Genomic DNA, 27,630 nt, shown 5'->3' with positions numbered 1-27,630 from the left:
TTGGGTTATATGAATTTAACAGAACATTTTCCTTTAGCCCTGCGGCAGACCGCAGGTTATTAGCCTAGACTTTACTATTGAAGTAATTACTGGTTCTGGAGATCTGTCGGCATAGGGGGTCCCCAAATTTCTAAATTAATTTTATCATGTTTGTTAATTTCATTTGGAATAAGTAATTCATAAACTTTTTGGTAACCAGAACTTTTGAGATTACATTGCTACAAATACCGCGATTTAAACATAAATAATTCAAAAGCAAAATATGTAATAATTTTCTATTTATTTATTTATTTGGCAAATGCATTAAATAAAATCATACCTTCATCAATGATTTCCATATTCAACACTTTTCGTAAGATTTATATTAAAGCATAGATATGTAAACTTACACCGCGCTGTCTTCAACGATACTGATTGATTTTATCACATAACGGAATTAGCAAGCACTTTACAACTTTGTCAAACCTATGCAATAGCAAATATGTTTTTTTAAACACTTCCGATAAAGCGTAATATGTTTTCATGTGATTTGTGTGTATTTTGATGTTTTTCGTGATCATGAAATTTTTACTAGCTGTATTCTTACAGTGATCACCGTGCGTAACACTGCAAATTAAATGAGTTGCTGACCTAATTGGAATAACAAATATATTTATTTTTTAGTTATGCAATATTTGTATCAATTTATTGCATATTGTTGATTAGCACTGACTCGTAAAAATATATCTATTTGAAGAATATTACAGCTTTACACAACTCAGTTTTGCGGAAATAAAATTGTACTTTGTTTTTCTCTAAAAGTAGTTTAAATATTTTCTCTTTAAGTATTGAACAAAAAATAAAAGGATAAATCGAATTTATTGAATAACTCTGAAGAAATCTTTTACAAACTGTCCAAAATATATCTGATAGTTTTATAAATCATGACATCGGACCCGACGGATCCGGTATTTTTCGCTAGTGTACCGAAAGCGGATATATCGGATTTTGGTACAAGTAGTCAAGGTGTACAGGATTAAATCGTGCGAAACAAACTACCCCGGTTTAAAGCAGTACTGACAGTAATAAAGTGTCTATGGTGAGTACTTACTTATTTAATTCATTTGACAGGTAAAGGGACAGATGCTGTTTTGTCTATTATTAGTAAATAATTTTGGTTTTGACATAACCTATTTGCTGCCGGTAAAGGAATTGATACGAAGTTTCTTGAAAGAAATTTCTAATTGGAGCTATAATTGTTACAAACAATATGAGTAACATTTTGGAACTAAAAGATTCTAAAGCAGTACCCGACATCGTTCACGAATATACCCAATCTTTAAGAGATGGAAACATTCCTCTCGTTATTGATAATGGTAATATTTAAAACTATAAACATATTCATAATATTTAAAATCTTGTTTGTTTTGATGATTGCACTTACTTCTAAAATTTTGATATTGCTCTCTTTAAATACTGAAATAAAGAATGTGGAAACATTAAACAAATGCTTGTTGTTTTAAAGGATCCTATCAGTGTCGAGCCGGTTGGGCGACGTCTTCAGATCCACTGCTAATATTCAAGAACCTGATAGCCAAACCTCGAAAGGAACGAGGGAAAAAGGATAGTGAACCTCCTGTTACACCGCCAATACAAATCGGAAATGATATTTTGAACATCGAAGCTGTACGGTAAAAAATCTCAATAAATATAATTTTTTTTAAATTATAAGAGAAATATTTTTTGTTTTTTTTTATTATTTATAAAAATACTTAAATTTCATACTATTTCTGCGAGCCTAAGCGGCTCATTATTAGAAATAGACATTAAATTGTGGTAGAGTGGGTTCGAAGCGAGAAACTCTGACTCAAGAGTCAGCAACACTAACCACAAAAACAACGCGACACTTACTTCCATTGTTAAATGAATCTTAAAGCAGAAAATTCAATTCATTATTTCAGTTCAATTCACGTCGTGGATGCTGGTATTTTTGTGTATTTACTGGTATAGTTACATCATGCATTTGCTTCATCTTTAACGGATTACGGCAATTCATTGAACAAATTATGTAATGTTTTAATAAATGCTAAGAAATTGTACCTTAACCGGTTCCCAGTTCAGGCAAGGAGTTTGTATCGCATTGATGAGTCCGAGTGCTGCTTGGGCAAATCGTATTCCAACTTGATTTGCCCGAGCCAAATATATTTATAACTTTGTTTTTATTTATCAACCCGAGCAGTGTTCGGGTAGTCCTGTTTTGAGTATGGTGATGATTTCCTGCACTGACGAATTTTCTCGCCAAAATTCGAATCTTAAGTGGTTAATAAATGCCAAGAATTGTACCTCAACACAGAAATTCGGTTGATAAAATAAGTAATTTGAAATGTTATTTTTTTTAGTTTTCAACTAAAAACACAGTTTGATCGCAATGTGGTGACACATTTTGAGGCCCAGGAACAAGTATTTGATTACACATTCAGCCGACTCGGGATAAACACAGATGGATGTGTGAACCACCCTGTTGTCATAACCGAAGCATTCGTCAACCCTAACTACTGCAGACAGTGTAAGATCTTGGAACTTGAAGATGAATGATGCTGTGTAAAAATAAATGAATGATATCAAAAATTTTATTATCGTATAATGTTATCATTTTAGTGATGTCAGAGCTGTTATTCGAGTGTTACGGGGTACCTTCCTTGACTTACGGTGTGGATGCGCTATTTTCCTTTTTCCATAACAATGTTGGAGATACGGGATTGATCATCAACTGTGGCTACCACTCGACACACATCATTCCAGTAATAAAAGGGGAAACTATTGTGAAACACGCTAGGAGGATTAATATAGGTAAGATTACACAAATTGCTGCCCGGAAAATCATGATTGTTGAATACGAACCATTTTTGAACTGCTAATATCAAACAGATATTGTAATTAAATTGAAATATTGTATCTTTAAAAAAAATTGTGACCATACGGAGTTCATTTCAATGTATTTTCAGTTTTTACTTAAATTTTCATTAGTGCTGTATTCAGGTAACATAGAGTAATAAACAAGAAGTGAGACACTTCAAATATTTTGATAGTTTTGTAATACAATTTTATACTTTTATGCTGTTTTGCAAAGGTATATTTATTTTTGCACACATTGCCAGCTTCAGAGAGATACTTCATGATCTCCTCACAAGGACACAATATGTATACCCTTACAAATTTTACCAAAATTAATTTTACTACTTAAGGCTAAGATCTCAAGCTTGCCTCAAGCGCTCAAATTAGAATACGTTCAGCCACGCTCAGGGCTGGTCGTGTGCTCACTTGTTTTTTAGAATATACATGAAAAATATATTTTTACATATTTTTTTTGGCTTCTCACCTTTCAATAACTCTTTTATTTTCAAAACCATATAATTATTTAAAAGAAAAACTTATTTTTTAATCCAAAAACAATGTTTTTATAAAAAAATCATTTACGTAAAATGTCACCTGGATTTAGAGAAAATAAAGTTGTGACTTAACGAATACTTGGCCTTAACGCAAGCTGACTCCCATATGCGATATAATTTAACCCATTATTAACCCACTGACATATTGCTATCACTGAAATGGCGTGTTCAACCTAATGTTAGCTTCAAATGTTACAATGTGTCTTGTCAGAAGTTTAAAATTCTCTTTTGGCCGACTAATCGGTGACTAGTAGCCTACTTCTGACTAAAAGACAGACTTTAGCCACTTAAACCAAGTAATGCCAACTAGTCGATGGATTTTTAATAAAAAACACGTGACAAATAAAATAAATTTTTATTATTATTTTATTTTTATTGTGCATTATACATATATATTTTTTTAATATTACACTTATTGATAATGAATTCTAAGTGAAAATTTCTAGGTTGCCCCCCAATCCTAAACTTGATTCCTATTTTCAAAAACAAACCACTTAGTTCCGAAATTATGCTATACTGAAAAGGATGAAGGAAAGTAGGTAGTGTTGATTAAGGAGAATAACAGCAACGGCTAGGGCACTCAGGGTTACATACAACCGACACTGAACACTGATAATGTGCACAAGTCTCTCGAGACGGATTTCCAAATTTGAAATTACCAACTTTGTGCTGAAATACCAATTGCAGTTGAGTTTTGATTCCTTCTCAGGCGGATTCCAAATAGTTACGTATCTCCACAAGCTCCTCCAGCTCAAGTACCCGGTGCATCTGAATGCCATCACTCCGTCTCGTGCCGAGGAACTGCTGCTGGAGCACGGTCACATTGCTGTGCACTACCAGGAGGAGATGAAGAGGTGGACGGATCCCGAGCACTACGACGCCAATGTCAGGAAGATACAGCTGCCGTACTCTCTGCCCATCGCAAACCCCAACCTGTCAAGTAAACATGAACCTTATCCTTTGATAGACTTACCCGTAGAACATAATTTTTTTCTTCTTCATGTGCCTTGTCAAGTCCCCCCAACGTTAGTGATCACCATGGCACTCCTCTTACATATTGATGTCCTGGGGAGATATCACTCACACCTTTCAAGAACATCATAAATCAAAAAACTTGATTTTTCAGGAGAATGTTTTTAAAGTTTTAAAATATAATACAATGTATTAAAAATAAATATCAATCCACTTATTGAACTTTTTAATGTGCAAGACATCTTTTTAGGTAAAACCCTAAGGTTTTTTCTCCATTTGAAAAATATTTAGTATATTTTAAAAAAATAATTAAACAATACTTTTCTTCAAAATGCAAAAACAACACTTTCTGCCCTGTAGCGGGTAAATATTAAGTTAAAAATATGCCTCCTTTGCTGGGATATAGTACATTTTCTGGGCATTCCGAAAACATGCACAACTGAAAATTGATGATTTTGGATTTATGACGTTCTTGAAAGGACTGAGCGATATGTCTAGTGGTTTTCCCTTGCCTTTTCTGGAGGATTTTCTGTCGGGGCTACCTTCCCTAAGCTGGGTGTGTCCAGTTTTATGGCGCTGGAAAAGCACCATTCGCCCTCTCTATCTGCTATGACACTGATATCAATGGTCACATAGCCCAGGGTACGCGAGGCCTAGAAGACCACTCAAGGACGCTAGAGAATTAGACTTGTTAGTGGTGTTGCTAACATTATTGCAACAAAGTAAATTATGACATTTTATAGAAGCCTAACAGCAAAACATACTCCATTCAAGAACTCCAGAAAAATTCTAGCTTTTTAAATTTTTTTCACTGTCAAATTCAGTCCCCTATAAAACAGTGGAGCCAACATTAACACAGATACGTTTGTGTACACTATTATGTAATATTTTTTTTTGGTTTTCACATTAAATAAGATTGTTTTGACGCATAAGTGTATTGATTTATTGTCACATAAATCAAAGTAAAATTCATAAAAAAAGTATTGCAGATTTTTTTATAAAGAAAAAATAAAAATACAGGGATGTCAAGGTTATAATAAAATTAACACATTTCGGACGGGTGTTTTTTAAGCCTACGGACTGCTGGCGATGGGATTTGATAATTATGTACGTATTGTTGAGACCTTAACAAAGAATTTGGGATATGATATTCATATAAAAACATTAAATATGTCATTTCTTCTTTTCTACCTTTGAAATGGGGTTAGCGCAAAGGGTAAAAGTACCCTTCCTGTCCTTAAGCATCAATTGACCGAACGCGTAGAAATACCTTTCTCGTCCGTAGTGTTGTTATATGAATACAAATTTCATTAATTCATTTGGGTATAAGAACTGTAAGTCTGTAAAATAGAAGAATAGTGTATCAATTATTGATTTTAAAATAATCTCCCGTCAAAATTTTCATTCAAAAGTATTGCAAAATTAAGTTGTTAACCGCCCTACACATGTGAATGTACGTGATACGCGCGGTTTTTCTTCACCATCCCGCGCTAACCCGTACGACCTACACGAGAAAAGATATCTGTTCCAAAAATATTTAATGCATACCGGATACACTGACAAATTTTTGTCAGGTTTCATACCTGACAATATTTTGTGACAACAAACGTTGTGATTTTTTGCTTATTTATAAAAAATATGTCTGAAAATAACCCGAAGGTAGGGTGGTTAATTACATATGTTTTAATCCAATGTTTCCAATGTATTTCTTGCAGTCGAGGTTCAAAAAGAAAGAAAAAAAGAGATGGCTAAACGGCTAATGGATATCAATGCTAGGAAGCGGGAAGAAAAATTAGCCGAAGATGAAGAACAGTTTAATCAGCTATTGGCATTACAGGTATAATGTAATAGGAATTACAATTAAGTATTTTCTCACATGCAATTTCTGAAATGCTTTTGATTTTGAAAAAAATATATATATATCGTAACTTTCAGCAAGATATCAAACAATTAGGTCCTGGGCAAGAACTCCATGTGGAAGTTAACGCTTTAATTACGCAGTTTACTTTAACTTAACTTCTTGACCTTTATATCTGATGACTGTCATTTTTAGACCTGATTTAGATCCTTACTGTCAGTTAAAAGTTACCAAAAAAATATATATATGTATATTTTTTTTAATGAATAAAAATAATTTTAATATTATTTACACTACCTATTTATTTAAAGCATTAACTTTCACATTCCAGTTCTGACATACTCAAATTATAATATTACAATTAGTGGTGTTTGATATTGGGGAATAAAAATAAAATCATCAATTTACCACTCAAATATTTCCAAGATTTTGCAGTCGTTTAATTATTTTCTCCCTTGCAGGATTTATTAGAAGAAGGGGAAGAAGAAGAATTTGACCGAGCAATCCAGGCTTTTGATATTAAAAACTATGAAGAACTTCAGGTACAAATCATTTCACTAAGACTTTTCATTCCTCTTTTTTTTCAATACTGCTTTCCCAAAAATAACATATCGTTTGTCATGATATGTGATTTTGAATATCTTTAAAAAATGTTTATAAATTTACGCTTGTATCAATTATTTTCATTTTATTGAAATGAGACTGTGAAGTACATAAAAAAAGGGATCATATGTTCCCTGTGTAGTTTTTCCCAGTGGATTTTTCTATAAATGTGAGTGTTTTTCTTTAATTAACAGTATAATAAACTTAAAGATTTGTTTATTTTTACAGCGTCAGATCAGTCTACTTAACACCAGGATTGAAAAAATCCGTCAGAAAATAGTTGCCGCTGCCACTAATGAAAATGAATCAGGATTAATGATTATGGACGAAAAGACTAGCGCTGTTGCCGGAAACAGTAAATACCAACCTCCTTCAGATCCTGCAGCATTCTCCTCTTGGCTAGAGGAATTTAAAAAGAAGGTAATTGAAAACATTGAAGTACAAGAAATTATAAATAAAACACTTGTTTATTACCTCTTGATTATTATATATTGTTACGACTAGTTTTGGAAGCTACAGATGCTTCCACATACGGGTTCGAACTATGTTTATATTAAAAATGAGTTTATATTTAAACCTGTAGATGGAAGCATCTCTAGTTTCCGAAACTAGTCGTAATAATATAATACTTAAATGGTAAGAAACAAGTGTCTGATTTATAATTTAATCATGTCTTTTACCACAAAGTGAATGCAGAAACAATAAATAACATTGAAGTATGAGTAGGAGTACGGACATTGGAGTATGGTTAAAGAACAGTATCATATATATATTTCATATGTTTTCCTCTCATTCATCTTTAATTTGCGAAAAGAACATTTGACCAGTATGACCGACCACCCAACCTTTGTGTAATTTACTATCATAACAACTTTTTCAAGTGCATTATTTATTTTGAAACATTTTAAAAGTACTGATGGCGTAATTAAAAAAAAATCTTAACCTTAAGTACTGATAAATTCATATAAAAAATGATATTGTTGATTAATAAAGTAAAGTGCTATGCAAGCATGGTATACTTATCACAAAAAGATTATATAAGATAACCGGTAATCAAAAGTGGTGTAATTTTAATAGTGCAATATTTATTATTTCAACACAACTAGTGTAATATTACATACATATAAATATAAATATATATATATATATATATATATATATATATATATATATATATATATATATATATATATATATATATATATATATATATATATATATATATATATATATATATATATATATATATATATATATATATATATATATATATATATATATATATATATATATATATATATATATATAAATATATATATATATATATATAAATATGTATATATATATATATATATAAGATAACCGGTAATCAAAAGTGGTGTAATTTTAATAGTGCAATATTTATTATTTCAACACAACTAGTGTAATATTACATACATATAAATATATATATATATATATATATATATATATATATATATATATATATATATATATATATATATATATATATATATATATATATATATATATATATATATATATATATATATATATATATATATATATATATATATATATATATATATATATATATATATATATATATATATATATATATATATATATATATATATATATATATATATATATATATATATAAATATATATATATATATATAAATATATATATATATATATATATATATGTGCATAAGCATACCTTCATAATACCTAACGATAAGGGACAACTTTATCTTGCATTTAATAAAAAATTTAAAATGCTGAATGTGAATTTTGTCAATTTTTGGCTGTGTGGTACATGTTTGAGTGATGCACTGTTTATGGTATGCAGCGTTCCGATATCCTGTCGGCCAAGTTTTCTCGCAAGCAGCGCCGCCTGGACATGGCCCGGCGCCGCACCGCAGCTGCCCAGGAGAGGATGCGACTCATCTCCCACCTCGCCAAGAAGGAGAAGGAGAACGACGACTTCGGCATGAGGGACGAAGACTGGGACGTTTACAAGACCATCAGCCGAGAAGGTGAGCAAACATGTATTGCTTTGATCTCCTTATTACTCATTGTACATTGTTCTTCAGTTCTTCAAACCCTTATCCGCACCCCAATGGTGCACAAGGCTTTGCACCATATAAACGCAGTGTTATCTTGATCATGAACACATAAAGCAAAGGTTATACGCCCTCCGCTTCAGGTACCAGTCCAGGGTCTTATTGAATTATTAAAAAATATTAGAAATATTATAAATAAATATTTGTATTGGTGCTAGAGCGTGCGCATAATTAATTAATTCATGTAATAGGTATTTTTTTGGAAATTTAGTAAAAAGTGATGATTTGCCAACTATCTCTCTTTCTCTCTTTATAACCCTTATCCGCACTCCAATAATGCATAGGGCACTGAAACGCAGTGCTATTTTAATTGTAAACACATGAAGGAAAGGTGATCAGCCCTCCGCTTGAGGTACCAGTCCAGGATCATATTGAAAAACTATTAGAGTGAAAAAATCACTTATACATATTTATTTGACGCCCCCTAGGAATCGAACCCGGGATCTCCAGAACGGTAGCCGAGCGTGCTGACCATTACACTACGGAGGTGGACTTATTTGCCAACTACTCCAATATAATATTTTTTCCTTAGTGCAGCAACATGTGTGTGTCTTGATTTTTTATATTTATTTTTTATATTTTATATTTTGTGTATTTGTATTAAATGTTAAATCAAACACTGATATTTTCAGTCTACAAGTTGTATTTTATTGTTAAAAAAAGCACATAAAAATCAATTTTGTGACAAAATAAGATACAACTTCGTAGACTTAAAAATCAGTGTTGGATTTAACATTTAATACATAAATTTAAATGGAGTTTTACAAATTAAATGCCAAATCTATAAATACACTATGGATATATTTATTTTCTTTTCAGGAAACGATTCTGATTCGGATGCAGAAAATGAAAAATTGCTGGAAATAGACAACGTCCTGAGGGAATATGATCCTTTGTTTGGTGGCGGCGCAGGAGGAGAGGGAGGTGGAGTTTCTGAAGCTCACCAACTTCATGTTGGTATCGAGAGATTGAGGTTAGATTCATACTTATTGATGTTTTTTTTTCTTCAGCTTGCAAATATATTTGACGCATTAAAAAAATAACTTTTACATAACTGTCACAGTCACTATTAATTCACAAATCTGTTTCCATATTTTGAATGCATATTTTCCAATTTTCAAAGTATTTGACAGTAAGTCCTCTACTTACGCGATTAATTCGTTCCAAAGGTTTTCGTGTAGGTAAAAAAAATTATTTTCAAATTTAATTAAACAAAACAAAATTATTTAAAAAAAATATATGATGTGTAATAATATGCGCTAGTTTCAAAGGATAAAAGTATATGTGTGAAAATAGAACAGATCTACATGTATTTATTTAGTAAAATATTGTTTTTAGAAATAATTATTTAATCAGATACATTGCTCACTCCTTTCAAGAACGTCATAAATCAAAAAACTTGATTTTTCAGGAGAACGTTTTTAAAGTTCAAAAATATAATGCAATGTATTAAAAATACATATCAAGCCACTTACTGATCTTTTTACTGTGCAACAGATCTTTTTAGGTTAAACCTGAAGATTTTTCCACTACATATTTGAAAAATGTTAAGTATATTTAAAAAAATAATTAAACAATACCTTTTATTCAAAATGCAAAAACAACACTTTCTGCCCTGTAACGGGTAAATATTAAGTTAAAAAATTACCTCTTTTGCTGGGATATATGTAGTACATTTTCTGGGCATTCCAAAAACATGCACAACTGAAAATTTATGATTTTTGATTTATGACGTTCTTGAAAGGAGTGAGCGACATATATAATTTTATTTATGTGTAAAAACATAGTTATGTTTAAGCACAAACTAATTATTGATTATTAATATTCCTCTATTCTTTCTCTCTCTTACTTTTTCATCAATACAATAGTTTATGTAAACAAACAACTTGAGAAAAAATATTTAATTAATGTAAGTGCGAATTCACGTAAGTCAAAATCACGTAAGTAGAGGACCACTGTATATTCTTCTTCTTCTTCTAACCCTTATCCGCACCCAATGGTGCATAGCGCACTGCATCGTATTGACGCAGTGTTATCTTGATTATTACTTACATGAAGGCAAGGTGATCACTCCTATGCTTCAGGCACCAGTCCAGGGTAATATTAAATAAATATTAGTGTGTAAAATCACAAATATTTATTATCACCCCCCTGGGAATCGAACCCGGGACCTCCAGAATGGTAGCTAAACACGCTAACCATTACACTATGGAGGGGGACAAACTGTATATATATTATTTGAAATAAAAAGTCTGTTTTGATCCACTCACATTTTTATTAACCAACTAGTTTCGGCAACAACCTGTTGCCCTCTTCAGGGTTTAATTTATGACTTAACATAAATTCATAAATTAAATTTAAAAAAATAAAAAAAAATAAAAAAATAAAGTCATAAATTAAACCCTGAAGAGGGCAACAGGTTGTTGCCGAAACTAGTTGGTTTATAAAAATGTGAGTGGATCAAAACACAAAGTCTTTTTATTTCTCAAAATAATATATCAATATGATCCACAAAGTTAATGCTTTCAGTATTCAAAACAAACTGTGTATAATAATAATAACTCTTTATTCCAGCTTGACTAAGTGGTGGGTGCAATACTTAGTCAGCCATATATGTTTTACAATTTTTTTTTATACAATGAAATTAAAAATAATAAACAAATAAGAGAGTGAAAGAAAATTTTTTTAAAAAAATTGGAGAGATGTAGATGAACATTAGCTCGCTGACAAACGCAGCACTGTGCTCCAGTGCCGCCACATGTCCAGCCCCCATCTGTGCTCCACAAGCCGCTTTATGATGAGGTTGGAGCTCTTCATCAGCCTCTCCCGGAAGCCTGCCACTCACCTGCCTGTAGTATACCTACATAATAATAAAAAATCAAACATGTTATGGAAAGTACATTTTAAATCAGCAATACATAGTAATAATTGGCAGTTGTACTTTGTGTCATCAGGGCCCCAGAACTGTTGTTCCAACCTTCTATGATGGGCAATATCGAAGCCGGGTGTGCTGAGACGTTGGAGTATGTTCTGAAGCAGTTCAGCTATGAAGACCAACTCGCAATGGCCAACAATGTGTTTGTCACTGGTGGTTGTGCCAAGTTTTCAGGTAGGGATACAAAAATAGATACTCATAACATGATTTCCAATTTATATAATGCTGTTTTTTCAGGACAGGACAAATCATCTCAAGGGCGCTTATTGGTAGATCTTAATTTATACTATGTTTACCTGAAGCAATTTATTTATTTATTTTTATCATACATTTGTATCTTCAGTTTCAGTTATGTATCTTCCATGCCCAGGCCACATTTGTTAAATATAACATGGGTATACTGGCAAAAAACGTTAACTCTAAAATCCCCTTTAGAATAATCCTTGTTATTTAAAGCTTTTAGTCTAAATAAAATACCCGCTATTACATTTAAAGTTGAATTTACTTTTAAAACCACAGAAATATGACGTTTCAAACTACTTATTGTATTTTGCCAGTTTATAGAATGTTGAAAACTTTGTAATATACATCATTAAGTCAAAATTGCATATTTTCGAGTTAACGTTTATTGCCAGTACACCCACGATATATTAAATACAATAAATGTTTAATCAATTATCAATTTGTTATTAATCTGTCATGAGTCGTGTAATTATGGATGCTGTGGTTGAATGGCGCAATAAAGTTAATTTCTATCTACCTTTTTTTAAATCAATTTTTTGATAGTTTTTATTTATTTATCAATATGCCGGTTTCTTATATAATGACTATGGGTCTATAGTTTTGTTGCGCAATATTCAAAGTTTTTTTTACAAAATGTGGTATGTATATTATAGATTTTGTTTGATTTGTTTCTGCATTCTGATATTGTAGTTCTTTAAGTGTTTATATATTTTTTTATACTGGGAGGTGTTTTTCTTTAATGTACGTTACATCGTCTTGTTTTAATAAATCTACCTTAAAAAAAATTATGCATGTTTCAAAAAAGTACTGTTTGGAGCAAATGAATCTCCTTTGATACAAAGTGTATGTTATTTTTTTTTCTACGGATTATGCTTATACCATATTTGTTTTATACAAATTAATGATCCTGACATTTGCAATGTTCCACAGGTAAATGGTTGATATTTACATACACCCGTTGACTTCATAATAATATACAAACGTAAGTTGGTGATGTTTTTTCTTGCGTGCTTAGTAACAGGATGTTGTATTTTCCCAGGATTTAAGGAACGTCTATCGCGCGAACTCCTCGAAATACGACCGTTCCAAACTTCCCACCAAGTCAACATGGCGTCCGACCCTTCTCTGGATGCCTGGAGAGGAGCGCGAGACTTGGCTTGCCAGGACCAGCTCTCCGAGTACCTCATCACTCGGCAGGAGTACTCGGAACTCGGGGGAGAATACTTGAAGGAGCATTATGCCAGTAACCACTATTTCAAGAGCCCTGCGCCATGTATTGACCCAGCTATGTTGCCCACTATTGACCCGGCTATGTTGCCGGCGATTGACGGAAACGTAATCAAAGAGGAGATCATCGATATTTAATCATTATTTTATTTTATTTATTTATGTGAAGTTGTAATGCTAGAAATATAAAAAGAAATAAAAGCTAATAAATAAGTTTATTACCTGTATTGTTTTGTTGATTATTATAGTTATTTCATGCATGAGACGTAGTCAACTGTTTAACTTCCCCGGGTACCTTTGGAAGAAGACAAGTCATTTTGAGTCACTCATAATACAGTTACCATGGCTAGTGATAGAAAAAAACGTAGAATTTATTTCGTTATTATGTTTTACTCTACATTATTATTAGGTTAGTAACAGTCGGCGGTTTATCTTTTCATTGCGGTTTATTTTATTCCTCGATACATATCCAGGGGCGTGCATTCCACTTAGGCAGAAAAGCAGTGCCTGTTCTAACTTACCCGCGTGACATATAAAAACGCAACCAGTACCTACCCTACCTTACTAAGTAGTACCTAGCTTACCTTACTACCTACCTCTACTTCTTCTTCTTCAAACCCTTATCCGCTCCCCAATGGTGCATAGGGCACTGCATCATATAAACACAGTGTTGTTATCTTGATCGTTAACACATGAAGGAAAGGTGATCAGCCCTCCGCTTCAGGTACCAGTCCAGGGTAATATTGAATAAATATTAGAGTGAAAAAAATCACTTATACCTACCTCTACTACCCACCCTAATTAATTCTCTGTGCATGCCACTGTATATATTGCCAGTCGACATCACCAGTCTGATGATGTCGGTTACAACGAAACCCGGTCACTGGTCAAATAAAATGAAAAAAACAGTATGGTTGTTATTTTATTATATTTTAAATAAATACAACATAGAATAAAGAAATATTAACTGGATAAAACACATAGTTTACAAATGCACTTAATTTGGTATTCAATAGGTCCTGAATATTTTTTTTTATTTATTTATTGAACGGCTAAAGCCTTTAACATATTACATTTATACAGTACCTAATATCAAAATACACTAATGAATACACTAATAGAGAAACAAAAAGTCTTAAAAATAAAGTAATAATAAAATAACAAATAGCAAGCACTGATAAATACATGTCTCCTTCACACACTGTCAGCGAGCACCGAGAGAGAGTGAAACACGATGTTTAAATTTATCTATTATAACATGGAGTAGAAATGCTGAGAAGTACAGACTTCAAGGTGGATAACAGTATATTAAATAAATCTACACTATCAAAAGCATCGGTTAACATGTGAAGCCGCGGAATCGGAGAAAACATTTTACTTTAAAATTAAATTAAAAAACAAAATTAATGAGATGTTATCTTTGTTTTATAACGACAACTATTTAGAACAAAACAGCAGTGTTGAATCGTCATTATTATCTCTGCTTTATAATTATTGTGGTTTTCAGTAAGATAGATTGAATACATTTTATATACTTTAATCTAGAATTGCATTATTTTATCATTTTATTACATGTTACAATATTTCAGTAGCATGAATGAAAACAATGAATCATTGGCAGAATAAAAGAATGGACTGAAATAACCTTTGAGAGTTTTATCTGCACACTTCACCATAAACAAATACCAATTTTAATATTCTCTACATTATTTGTGTACATATATACACATTAAAATCAACCACATCCATCATTTCGATGTACAGTAAATCCCCCTACAACGTTGACATAGGTACTCCTTTATCTAAGGGAATTTTATAAAGGGTTAATGTTTTAAATTGTATTTTTACGTTTTAACTCTTTTTTTAGATGGGAATAGCATTTATTATTACCTTGCTTATTATTTACAAGGTTTATAGATCATTTAGTGGATTTTAGTTTCTTCTAGCTAATTAAATATGCTTTTATTTGAATCTGTGTTGGGAACAGGTGGGATAATCTAGTGAAAATGACTGTAATGAGTTATTTAAAATTAAAATACAATAAAAACATTCACCTCCCTATAACGTCCCCTCCGATAACGCGATACCTATCTCAGCATTATAGGGTTTACTGTATTTGTTTTATCCTGAATTTCTGTAGAACTACTATTTTTGCATTTTCAATATTACTAAAATTCCATTATACTATTTGTTCGAAAAGAGTCACCTTATATTTTTTGTGATAACCAATGTTGACAGGTCATAAGCCTTGCAAATACCCGGTCCTGTAAATATACAACCTTTGACAGGTAATAATCCCTGTAAATACCCAGACTTCTGTATTCTTCTTCATCATTTTGGTATCTTTTTTATTTTTCCTATTTCGCGGCCATGAGGTAAACAGTTGAAATTTCATCACTTATACCACCCTCGAAGATTAAAAAAATATCAAATAAAAAAAAAGTTTTTACGTTTTTTAACACAATTTTTATTTCCTCGGATTATTAATTTTAAATGATATTTTAAGTTTGTGATTCACACATTTAAAACCCGTTTTAGTCATACTTTGTGTGTGGAAAATATTATTACCACTTGTTTATACAGAAAATTTGCGGTTACAAATACGCAATAATTATGTACACACGTCCGTATTGCTGAAGAATAAGCATGGTGACTTTAGTTTGACTGCTAAATACTAAGAATTTGCTGTCTTTGTCTTATCAAAACTGAAAAACTTTTTTTTTTGACATCACTATTTTTTATTGTTTTTTGACACCTACCTAACCTGACCCTTATCCGCACCCCAATGGTGCATAGGTCACTGCATCATATAAACGCAGTGTTATCTTGATCGTAAACACACGAAGGAAAGGTGATCAGCCCTCCGCTTCAGGCACCAGTCCAGGGTAATCGAAGAAATATAGGAGTGAAAAGATCACTTTTATTTATTTGACCCCCCTGGGAATCCAACCCGGGACCTCCAGAACGGTAGCCGAGCGTGCTGACCATTACACTACGGAGGTGGACAAAAAAGGTTGACATCTCAACATAAATGAAGAAGAATATGGAAGTCAGGGCATTCACGGGTCTTACGACCATCATAGGCTGGTTTAAGTGATCACTTTACACACGTGTTACATTCACCAATTAAACTCATGATTGACAACACACTACTAAAATTCTGTGGTTATTATCATTACTTTTTACTCCTTACCTTTCAACAACTCTGTTCTTTGCAATACATATATTTGTTTGGAAGAAAAAACAGGTTTTTTAAGAAAAAAAAATCAACAACGTCAAATGTAACCTGGGTTTAAAGAAAATTAAGTTGCAATTTATCGTATATATGGCTTTAAACAACCTCAATTTTGTTTAAAAACGGTTGTGTTTTCTTTTTACAAACAAAAAAATTGATTGCGGCTTAAATAAAAAAAACTCCTGTTATTCAGGTTTTTTATTTATTTATAATTTCGCGGCTAGGTTAGGTTAGCTATTTATCGTATATTGGGCCTTAAATAACTTCAATTTTGTTTAAAAACGGTTTTATTTTCTTTTTACAAACAAAAAATTGCTTGCGGCTTAAATTTTAAAAACTCCAGTTATTCACGTGTAATGCTTTATGCTTTTTTTTATAATTTTGCGGTTAGGTGGACGGCTAGACCGGTTTGCTTGACCGCCAATATCGATCAAATACACAGTAGCACTGTGATTAATAATGATTCAAAGAACGAAGTCGATTATGGTGAATACATTTTATCTTAATAATTCGGATAGCCAGTATATAGTCAAATAATGTGATTTTATAAATTTAATTCAGCGTGTCTGGGTTTTCGAGTCTGGCGAATATACTTGATAAATTGAAGGCTTTGAAACAAAAGCCACACATGTCACAAAAACTCGCGTTATAGAGGAGACATACAATAATGTTTTTTTAAAGGAGACAATACAATTTTTCAAAGATATCCCCCATAGCCCAGCATATTTTTAACTTAATTTGTGAGACAATTTACAATTTATAACAAAAAAATCCTTCCTACAGTTGTGCGGAATCATAATCAAATGCAAATAATAGTCAATCATAATCAATTGCAAATAATCCCTTAAAATGCAAGTAATAGTAATAATTTGAAAAAAAAACATTTGTTGTTATTCGATTAAACTCTTCCATTAGAAATAAGGATTGTCTTTAATTAATTAATTAATATCTTAAAAACCATTTTTCAAATTACTCATTCGTGGTTAATATGTATATAGTTTTATCTAAATATAGTAAAACCTCGATACAACTGACCTCTATTTAATGAACTTCGGATATAACATACAAAAATTGCCTTGTTAATATTATACATGGTTAAATTCAAGTGTCGCTGCATGTAAACATTTTTTAGCGGCCACAATAATCATAAATTATGTCTCTAAACTTCTAAAATGCTAAAAAAAACTTGATTCCTTTTCCAAAGCAAGATTATCGAAAGCAAGCGCGTCGATATCAAACAGCAACATAGTGTCCGAAGACAATAAATATAAATTTGTTTGTGTTTTGTATTGTTTATCTTTATCTAAATATAGTGTTCATATATTTTTATTATTTATTTTAAACCTATTTTTATATAACGGACTTCCGATTTTAACCGACACCCCCTTCCCTTAATTAGTCCGTTTTATCGAGGTTTTACTGTAGTCATATCGTTCTTATAGATACAGAGCGTTCGTGGTCAAGAGTCAACTTCATTTTTATTATCATCCTTGCAATAAATAATAATATTTTTACGTTATAAATAAAAACATTTTGCTGCAGAATATACACAGCTTTGAACGATTGTGAATACAACCGGAAACTGTAGATAAAAAAGTGATGACTATTTCCTGTTACTAATATCCTTTCATTATCTTTACCCAGCTTACTAATTAAATAGGGGAATTTACACTAAAAGTTCAATTCTGCTGTCCTTTTTTAAATCACGATAATTTCCTAATCTGGACCCAATGGTGGCTGAGGCACTACAAAGACACACATGTGGACGATATCATCTTTCAAAAATAAAATCTGTATTCTTTCCGTTTATGAAAAAAGTAATAAATAGCCATAGTTTTTGTTTTCTTTACTAGTGAAAGCATAAATCTGCCACTGGTCACCCTGTACTTATTATGTAAATTAAATAATTTGTGTTTTTCAAACATATTTTTTTTATAAAAATATTTAAAAAATAACTAACGTTACATTTGATATGTGAGCTACATTCCTTCTTATTATATTATATTCGTATTATATAATATTCTTATTATATAATTTCAAATACAGGGTATTCTTTTTACAGTTTTTTGTTTTTTACGTTCACAAAAATCTAATTTATTTTTAAAATAATTTCCATCTTTTAAAATACATAAACCTACATTTTGTATCATGCATTATACCAATACCTTGGATTATATTCATATATTGACATGTCGAGTCGAGTTGAATATCACTTGCGAGAATGTGTCTATATATATTTCTACAGGGTGTCTCATATTCCTTTTAAGGGGTATTAGGTCACCTCATGACTCACCAAAAAATGAAAATATGACCTCAGTAAAAGTGCCTTAGTTTTCAAGATATTTTCACTTTTATTGATTTTCCGAAAATCTACCCCTTAGATCAGTTTTTTGAGTACCATTCTTGAAATTTTCATATTTTAGGATTATAATTTATGTTTAAAAAAAACTTTTAAAAAATTATTTACGTAGGTACTAATTTACACTTTACATTGGGATAGTATTCATAAAACTTCCTCAGCCCTTATGGCTCTTCTATCCTATATAAATTTACGATATATAAAATAATAGATATACATCGTTTTATATATATATAAAATATATATATAAAACGATGTTTTTTTTACTGATTGTATTGGAGTAGCTGACTTGGACGCAAACTGGTTGGTATAGCTTTTCGTCAGTCAACATCGAAATTCTGATGGCCGCGGTCGTTCCTACCGCAGTGAGTTGCCGGCACAACTAAGAAATATCAAGTTAGTGACTTTTCGCGTACTTTCCTTCCGTTGAAAGCAATATCATCAGGATTTTCCTTTCTTGGAATATAAAACGGATATACAAGTAATATTTTTGTGGTTAAATAAATTTCGGTTTTAAGTGTTTTGTGTATTAAAATAAATCGAATGTAAAAAAGTTATTTGAATTTAACGGAAGCGTAAGTGTGAAGACATCTTTTCAAATCTCTGTAGTGTAGTGATAAGTACGTTTGGCTTTTATCCTCGGTTCGATTCCCGGTTACTTCAACATGTAAAAAATAGTATATTTTAATCATTAACAATTTTACACCTGTGAATAGGTAAAAGAGTCCTCGGGGATATAATTTTTTTTTTAAATAAACAAAAAAATGTAAATATTCATGTAACGGAAAATGCGCGATATAGCTTTCAAAGAAACATTAAAAGTGCTCAACATATTAGGATTTTTCATTTATTTTTATCATCTCCCGTGGACTCTTTTATTTCACCCATTTATAGTATAAGCGAGAGAATGATGAATGTAACACTGCATTAATTCATAGGCAAAAAAATATATAAATAAAATCACACGTAATTTGTAGAATATTACTGTATTATTTCTTATTATTTACAATAATTTTCTGTGAACTATTTTTTTTTGTGTTTAACAACCAAAATAAAACATTTTTGTAAATATGTGCTGTGCGTGGTCATTAATTTGTTTATGTAACTTCTACGTTTCTTATATGCATCGATGACATTATGTAGCAAATAAATTGACAATTATATTGATCGCTTTTAGGCATATTTGAATATACGAGTACACAGCATTTCTAGCCGATACATTATTATAATTTATTTTCTCTAAATCCAGGTAAAATTTTACGTAATTGATTTTTTTCTTAAAACATTGTTTTTGCATTTATAAAATAAGTTTTTCTTCGAAATAATTATAAAGCTGTGAACAAAAAGTAAGGAATTAAAAAAATATAAAAAAATATACACACAAATATGTAATAATATATATATATATATATATATATATATATATATATATATATATATATATATATATATATATATATATATATATATATATATATATATATATATATTTATATTTTTATATATATATATATATATATATATATATATATATATATATATATATATATATATATATATATATATATATATATATAAAACTAAAAAAGGTTTCAAAATAAATTCTTTACAAGATTCAAGCGTAAGGACACGTCGAGGCTCTGCGCAATCTGATTTGAACACTTGAGATCTGGCCCTTAAGCAAAACGTAGCATTATATTGTTTTCTTTGTAATATAATATGGTATCATATATTATGATAAGTTACTTATTGGAATAACGCGTTCATGATTTAAAAAAATTGGAGTGTGTTATATAATGATTATTTTGAAGTTAATTTATCAACAGTTTCGATTATATTAAATTCAATGAAGAGATAAGATAAGTTTTTTTTTAATTACATCCTATCCCTCGTTTAAGTTTATCTGATATGATGATTTCAGAGAAAATGATTTCACACCAACTGTTCAGGGAATCGATTGCATACGGACGTTCAAATTTTGATTATGTATTAGTAAGTTAAAGAATAAAATGGAAAACCACGAAGTTTGTGTTTCAAATGTTAATAATAATCTTATTAGTGAACAAACTCAAAATTATTTTCACCGCGTTATTAAAACGTAATTTTTTGTAAATCACCAATACTTATTAACTGTATACAGGTATTATAATACAAAACGTTTCGCACCGATGTTTTAATTTTTTTTTAATTTAACGAATAAAAGTAAAGATTATTTTTATTGTTTTGTTATTAAAAAAATAGTTCGAATTTTTTGTAAAATAAAGAATTTTTGTTTTCAACCAAAAAATACTAAAAAGAGCATTCGAAGTTACCTAAACAATTACGATTTACCCTCAAACTGTAAATAGAAAACTAATAAAGCAAATGAGTAAATATAAACGTCAAAAACAAGGCTCGTTGTTAATATTTTCAATATAAAAACCAAAAATATTTATAAATACCTTAAATAAAAACCATGTAGTGAAGATATTTCAGATCGTTGAATAAAAGCTCCGAGATTCCTGAGCTTCCATTGTAAACCAGTTTTCCCGCTTGTATCATCAAGCAGCTTTACGAAAGTGAATTCTGTATGACACATTTTGTTCTAAACGTTCTTGGCTGAGACAAAGAGGAAGGTCACGGTTATATGAATGTGAACCATAACGGCATCATAACATTGTCATACCATGATCTTGAGTGACCGCACAACGTGTACACTGTTGTGACGAGGTCTAGGTGGCGGTGGTGGGTAATACTCAATACGCAGGTGAGTACCTCACCAAGGCAGAGTCAGCATTCTGCAATTTAACACACGCAAGAAATGAGGTGACTCACGACTCGGTCATACAATAAGGCCGGAATGAATAACTCAATACGTATATATTATACTGTGGGTCAACTCTAAAATCCCTGTTATTTTAAGCTTTTAGCCTGAATAAAATACTCGATATCAAACTTAAAGTTAAATTAACTTTTAAAACCACATATACATATATGACATTTCAAACTGTTTTTTTTTTTTTTTTTGCAGTTTATAGAGCGTTGAAAACTTTATTCATTTTGTTAAAATTGCATATTTTCGAATTAACGTCTTTTGCCAGTACACCCACGATATATTCTCCTTTATATCGATAAAAAAGGGATTATTTTGCCTAAAGCAACATACCATTAAGGCCGTACTCGCAATAATAATATTCAATTAGCTTCTTGCAATTCATAGAGCCGGATTTCCGGTCATAGCTATTTTTTTTTAGAATACATATTGGATTTAATTTTTTGTTTTTTAGAAAATGTATAGAAAAATATTATTATTTATATTTTTTAACTCACTATATTTCGAAAAAAAACTTTTTTTTTTCAATACAAAAACGGGTTAAAAAAAATTACCTCAAAATTTACCTGGGTAAAGAAAATTATGTTGCTATTTAACGAAAACTAGGCCTTAACTGATTTATTATTAGACATACGTTTGTCTGTCAATATATTCGTGAACTTATTTTTATTATAACTAAAATTCGTTTACTGTAATTAAAACATTAAAATAATAAGGAAATGCTCTGTGAAATTACTGTAAAAACCTTATATTTGTGCATATTAAAGCGATTTTTAAGTAAAATGATTGTGTACCAAACCAATATCATTTAGGTCACGATCCTTATTAAAATATTTTAATCAATAATTATGTTTATTCAACACTACATTTTTATGATTTATGCTGTTTAACTTCAAGTTCAAATGTAATTTGAGTAAGTTCCATAGAGTATTATTGTGCAAAGTGAACCATTATAAACACTGCAATATGGTTATTGCAAATAAAAGCCAATGATAAGTTTAATATGGGGTGTTGATATATCTTATCATAACAATAAATTTATAAAGGGGAAGTGTCGACCCCAGACTTCAATAGTGTATTATTTCGTGTACTTACTACTTGCTGCCGACTAAAAAATAACCCCCTGCTATAGTGTAATTATACCAAATTATGAAATAATTTTTCATTTTAATTTCTACTGTCTAACTCAGTCTAATGAACATGTCTAATGAACATGAGTCCATCTGTTACTACCATATCAAAAACAAAATGGAGAAGAACGAAAGGTTTTCATATTGACACTTTATATTAATGTCTCATATAAATATACGTATTACATACGCAAATTGGGTAGATAGGATTCTGCCTTCTGTAAAATAAAAAAATAAAAACATAAAATACTTATGTAGTAGAAGTGGGTAGTAGGGTAAGGTAGGCACTACGTGGCAGATAGGGTAGGCACTGATTACCTATATTCCTACATACGAGTATATGGCACTCGAGCATAATAGGGTAAGCACTGGTTTTTTGGCTATTTGAAATACACGGTCCTGCATATTTACCTATGTAATATATGTATATTAGCAATGAACGAGTACCTACCAAAGATAATATTAATAAAAAATATTTAAAAAAAACACTGCTTACGAGCACGCAATACTGATTCGGAATGTTACAAAAAAATAGGGTATTAATTTTTTTTTTAAATTCTTTAGTAAGCTTATATTACATTAAATACAAACTATTTATTGCACTTAATTAACATCATATAAATATTTACGTCTTCTTACAGTAAACAAAACATTTATTTTAAAAAAATCAATAAGACTCTTTTCATTCTTTATAAAGGGTCCGCCATCTAAAGTTTTTTTTTTCAACTAGTGCTTATTTCGTGAATGGTAACATTTAGCTCATGTCTGATTTGACAGATAATTAGTTTTATCCTTCCGCTGAGCGAATATGGTTATGTGTATACGCTTGAACAACGCTGGGAAATATTGCGACATTACTTTGAAAATCATGGTAATGTTGCAGAATGTGTGCGAAAATTGCGTACGGTTTTTGGAAGAAGAGAAGCACCGTCAGCTCCGTATGTTCGTTATCTTGTGAAAAAAGTGAAAGAAACTGGCATCCTCATCGATAAACCAAAGCGTGAAAAGCCAAAAACAGTGCGTACACCCGAGAATATCGATGTTGTGGCAGAAAGTGTGCGTGAAGCGCCATCAACATCAATTCACCGTCGTTCTCAACAATTTGAACGGATTTTTGTTCACAAAAATTGAAGAGGAGGATATTGGCAACATTCGGTTTCAACAAGACGGCGCTACGTGCCACACAGCCGAAGCTACACTCGATGTTTTGCGCCCTTTTTTCAAAAAAAAAAAGTTATTTGGCGGACCCTATACTTTCAGGTATCTCATCATACTTTAAAATAATAATAAAAACATTTATTCACGAAGAAATATTTTTTTAAATTCTCAACTAATACGGTAATTTTTACGTAATTTTCTCAACATTTGTAGATAGTACGTACATATATTGTAGGTATAAAATATTTTTATACACTTACGAATGATTCGTGTTTTTGATATTGAATTTAAACTTGTATGCGAGTCATTCGCGACCTGTCTGTGAACGGAAAGGTTCTTTCTTCAGATACAGAGGGCAGTTATTTTATTTATTTATTTTAAACAGGACACATTGCACATATCATCATGTATACTATCGAAAAAGTATTTTAAACAAATACAAAAACAGTAAATTTGTTCATGTGACACAAAACTTTGAGTAAACTTAATCAGTGTAGAAGTGTATGCAATTTTGCATGAAAACCGGGACTAGAATTTAGAAGCGCCTGAAAATGAAAATCTGGACTGAAAGTTTACTCGAAACGATGAAGATGTGCCTGGAACCTTACAGAGTTATAGTGATACTAGTCTTAGTGAGTTCAGTGATGAACGAAGTGGAATCCTTCAGTTATAACACAGCAGCGAGGATAGTGTTTTCGCCAGGATCTAACTCCAACAACCACTCCTACTTCGGGTATTCGCTCCTTCTTAGGGGAGGAAATCGACCGTTGTAAGTAAATAAATATATGTATTTAATGTTTTTTTTTTAAATACATATTTAAATACTACAAAATAGTTTGTAAATATACAAAACATTTCAAATATAACGTTTCAACCTCTCTAATAAAGTAGATACTTGTGTTTAGAGAGGGAGTTCGTTTTACAATTTTTTTTTCTAAACAAAGTAAATTAAAACACAGGAAATAATAAAATAAAAAAATTATGGTATGTTTTTTAAATTAAGTGTTAAAAGTTTGATATTTTTTTTTAGATTTTAAGCTATTATATTATATTTTTGTTTTATTTTAAAGGATCCTTGAGAATAAAGTGTTAAGGCATACTTTTCAATAAATAAATATCTCAAAAATGACGATAATATCCATAAAGTAGTGGCAACTGCATTTGGCTACCATGCTGTAGGTCCCAGGTTGGATTTTCCTGATGGTCATATAGATGTTACTGTTGTTTTATTCTAATATTGGATTAATATCACCCTGGAATGGTACCTGAAGCGCGTAACTGACCACCGCAATTTCATGTGATTAACAATAAAGATAACATCACGATGCAGTGCTCTATGCACAGTTGAGTAGTAAGAATAAAAAAGGAAGAATAAATAACTTTCTTTAAAAATTAATAATTAGCTTTTTAAAATCAATTTACGAAAAATCAATGTGGCTGTCAAACGCGTTTTCTTGTATTTAATACGCATGTACGTTTTTTTATTAGGTTTTTTTTTCTTTCAATATGGGCTTCAAGACTGGGAGTGATAAATTAATCCGTCAATTCAATTTTGTTAGTCTGTCCATGTTTGTGTCCGCCTCCGTGGTGTAATGGTCACCACGCTTGGCTACCTGGGTTCGATTCCCAGGGTGGGGTTTTATTTTATTTTTGATTTTCATTTTGGTTTTCATTTTATTTTTTAATTTTTCTTAAAATTTTGTTCCTACATATTTTCTTTTCTAATACATGTAAGTATGCGATCTTTCAGAGGAATGTGCGACAAAACGATGTATGATAGATGTTCGAATAGTGAAATAAGGAAGGAATGCAAAGCTGAGATAAGCATTATCGATAAAATTAAGAATGGTGTGTTGAGATGGTTTGGACATGTAGAACGAATGAGTGAGGAAAGAACGGTAAAACAAATTTATGAGGCGAATGTAATTGGATAAAGGAGCAGAGGAAGACCGAGAAAAACTTGTCACGATCAGGTATGCCAAATACTTGAAAGCGGTCAGGTTAGGAGTCGTAACAATCGGCGGGTATGTATGAGGAGATGCATGAACGTGGAAGAGGCGAAGAATGTTTGCAAAGACAGAGTGGTGTGGCGTTCTATTCTCTCTGCCTACCCCTGCGGGGAAGCGGCGTGATGGTTAGTTAGATAGTATGCAAATCTTACTAAGGGGGTCATCTTCCTTTATATATGCACTCTACGTATGGACTTACAGAATACATGTAGATATACCGATTTATAATGAATGCTCGTTAATTTATTCTCACCAAATGAAGGTCAGGAGAGATGGGACTCATCTTTGTTAAATCATCATCGATGTCTCATTATTTAACCTCTAAAAGACTCCAATATGACGCATAGCTTTATAATATGCAGAACAGTATACCTGTTATAACGATTGATTTATTTTGTTATTTCATCTGTAGTATAAATTTATTTTCTTAATTTGTTTTGATGAAAATCTATTTTATAATTAAAATGTAACTTTGTTTTAAAATCACTGTAAACATTTTATTGTAACTTAATTATAATGTCTACCGGTTTCGAAGCTAACCGCTTCTTTATCAAGACTGATTAATACTAGTATTAATACTAGTACTAAGCAGTCTTGATAAAGAAGCGGTTAGCTTCGAAACCGGTAGACATTATAATTAAGTAATAATAAAATATTTATAGTGATTTTAAAACAAAGCTAAATTTTAATTATAAAATGCAAAATCACAAAGTTAGTGCTTTAAATATGAATTATAAATTATAAAATCTATTTTCCCTTTTTCAAAATTTCGTTCTTTTAATTATTTTTTTAAGCCTACTATTATTGTAGGTATAAGCAGGGCTTTCGCGGTGGAACGGGGTTTCGGCACCTTTTTTCACGGATTTTTTTTCTTCAAAATCGCTTGGACGAAACAATGTTTGCGTTTATGTAATTAGAATCTTTATTTATATAGTTCGTCAAAATAGTAGGAAAAGTGTCTTTAAATTTTATTTGAATGATATTTTAATATAATCTGTTTGAGTAAAAACCTTGACGGGAAGTAAATTCCGGGACCTTTTTGGTTTAAAAAAAAGCCTTGGATATTACTAATAGGTTTGCGTACACGGGAATTCCTGGACCTCATATATGACGTCTCATCACTACTACATATCGCTCACTCCTTTCAACAACGTCATGTATAAAAAAAGGATTTCTCAGGATATCGTTTTTAAAGTTTAAAAATATAATAAAATGGATTAAAAACAATTATCAAGCCACTTATTGAACTTTTTACTGTGCAACAGATCTTTTTAGGTAAAACCGTAATGTTTTTTCTCCATTTGAAATATACAATATTTAGTTTATTTTAAAAAAATGCAGCTTTCGCTGGGATATAGTACATTTTCTGCGCATTTCGAAAACATGCACAACTGAAAATTGACGATTTTTTTATATATGACGTTATTGAAAGGAGTGAACGATATGTAGTAACGTTTAGACCACTACTTACAGTAACATTTGTGGAGGTCCTCACCAAAAAGTTACATTTCCAATATTGCACAAAAAATCAT

At 30.9% G+C, this 27,630-nt stretch overlaps 2 protein-coding genes and 1 long non-coding RNA gene across 15 annotated transcripts in view; 2 read left to right on the top strand and 1 right to left on the bottom strand.

The window, feature by feature from the left end:
• Window positions 1-1,110: 1,110 nt before the first annotated feature.
• Arp5 (Actin-related protein 5) lies at window positions 1,111-13,622 on the top strand. The gene is made up of 12 exons (XM_088263251.1): window positions 1,111-1,355; window positions 1,505-1,670; window positions 2,379-2,545; window positions 2,638-2,829; window positions 4,138-4,368; window positions 6,116-6,237; window positions 6,720-6,800; window positions 7,090-7,281; window positions 8,717-8,903; window positions 9,810-9,963; window positions 11,945-12,099; window positions 13,208-13,622. Exons 1-12 carry the CDS (start codon window positions 1,250-1,252, stop codon window positions 13,531-13,533), a joined length of 2,079 nt encoding a protein of 692 aa, XP_088119377.1. The 5' UTR covers window positions 1,111-1,249; the 3' UTR covers window positions 13,534-13,622.
• Window positions 11,538-21,557, bottom strand: LOC148307540 (uncharacterized). The gene is made up of 3 exons (XR_015837828.1): window positions 21,431-21,557; window positions 13,618-13,690; window positions 11,538-11,850 (listed from the first exon to the last, which is right to left on the bottom strand). It is a non-coding gene; the product is annotated as an uncharacterized LOC148307540 (long non-coding RNA).
• scb (scab) overlaps window positions 19,312-27,630 on the top strand; it is a 31,710-nt gene continuing 23,391 nt past the window's right edge. For 2 of the 13 annotated variants that reach the window (XR_015837824.1, XM_088263247.1), the window contains exons 1-2: window positions 19,312-19,385; window positions 24,475-24,858. Coding sequence is in view for 5 of the 13 variants with exons in the window: in XM_088263247.1 (XP_088119373.1) it covers window positions 24,641-24,858 (218 nt within the window). In the remaining 8 variants the exon portion in view is untranslated. Of the gene's footprint in view, window positions 19,657-24,474; window positions 24,859-27,630 lie in introns of all 13 variants that reach the window. The other 11 variants (XR_015837822.1, XM_088263244.1, XR_015837821.1 and 8 more) reach the window with 6 other exon arrangements.

Source organism: Brachycentrus maculatus, unplaced genomic scaffold (genome assembly GCF_059751285.1).
Source record: "Brachycentrus maculatus isolate JH-2025_06_01 unplaced genomic scaffold, ASM5975128v1 h1tg000197l, whole genome shotgun sequence".
Lineage (NCBI taxonomy): Eukaryota > Metazoa > Arthropoda > Insecta > Trichoptera > Brachycentridae > Brachycentrus > Brachycentrus maculatus.
This window is presented reverse-complemented; position numbering and strand designations above follow the sequence as displayed.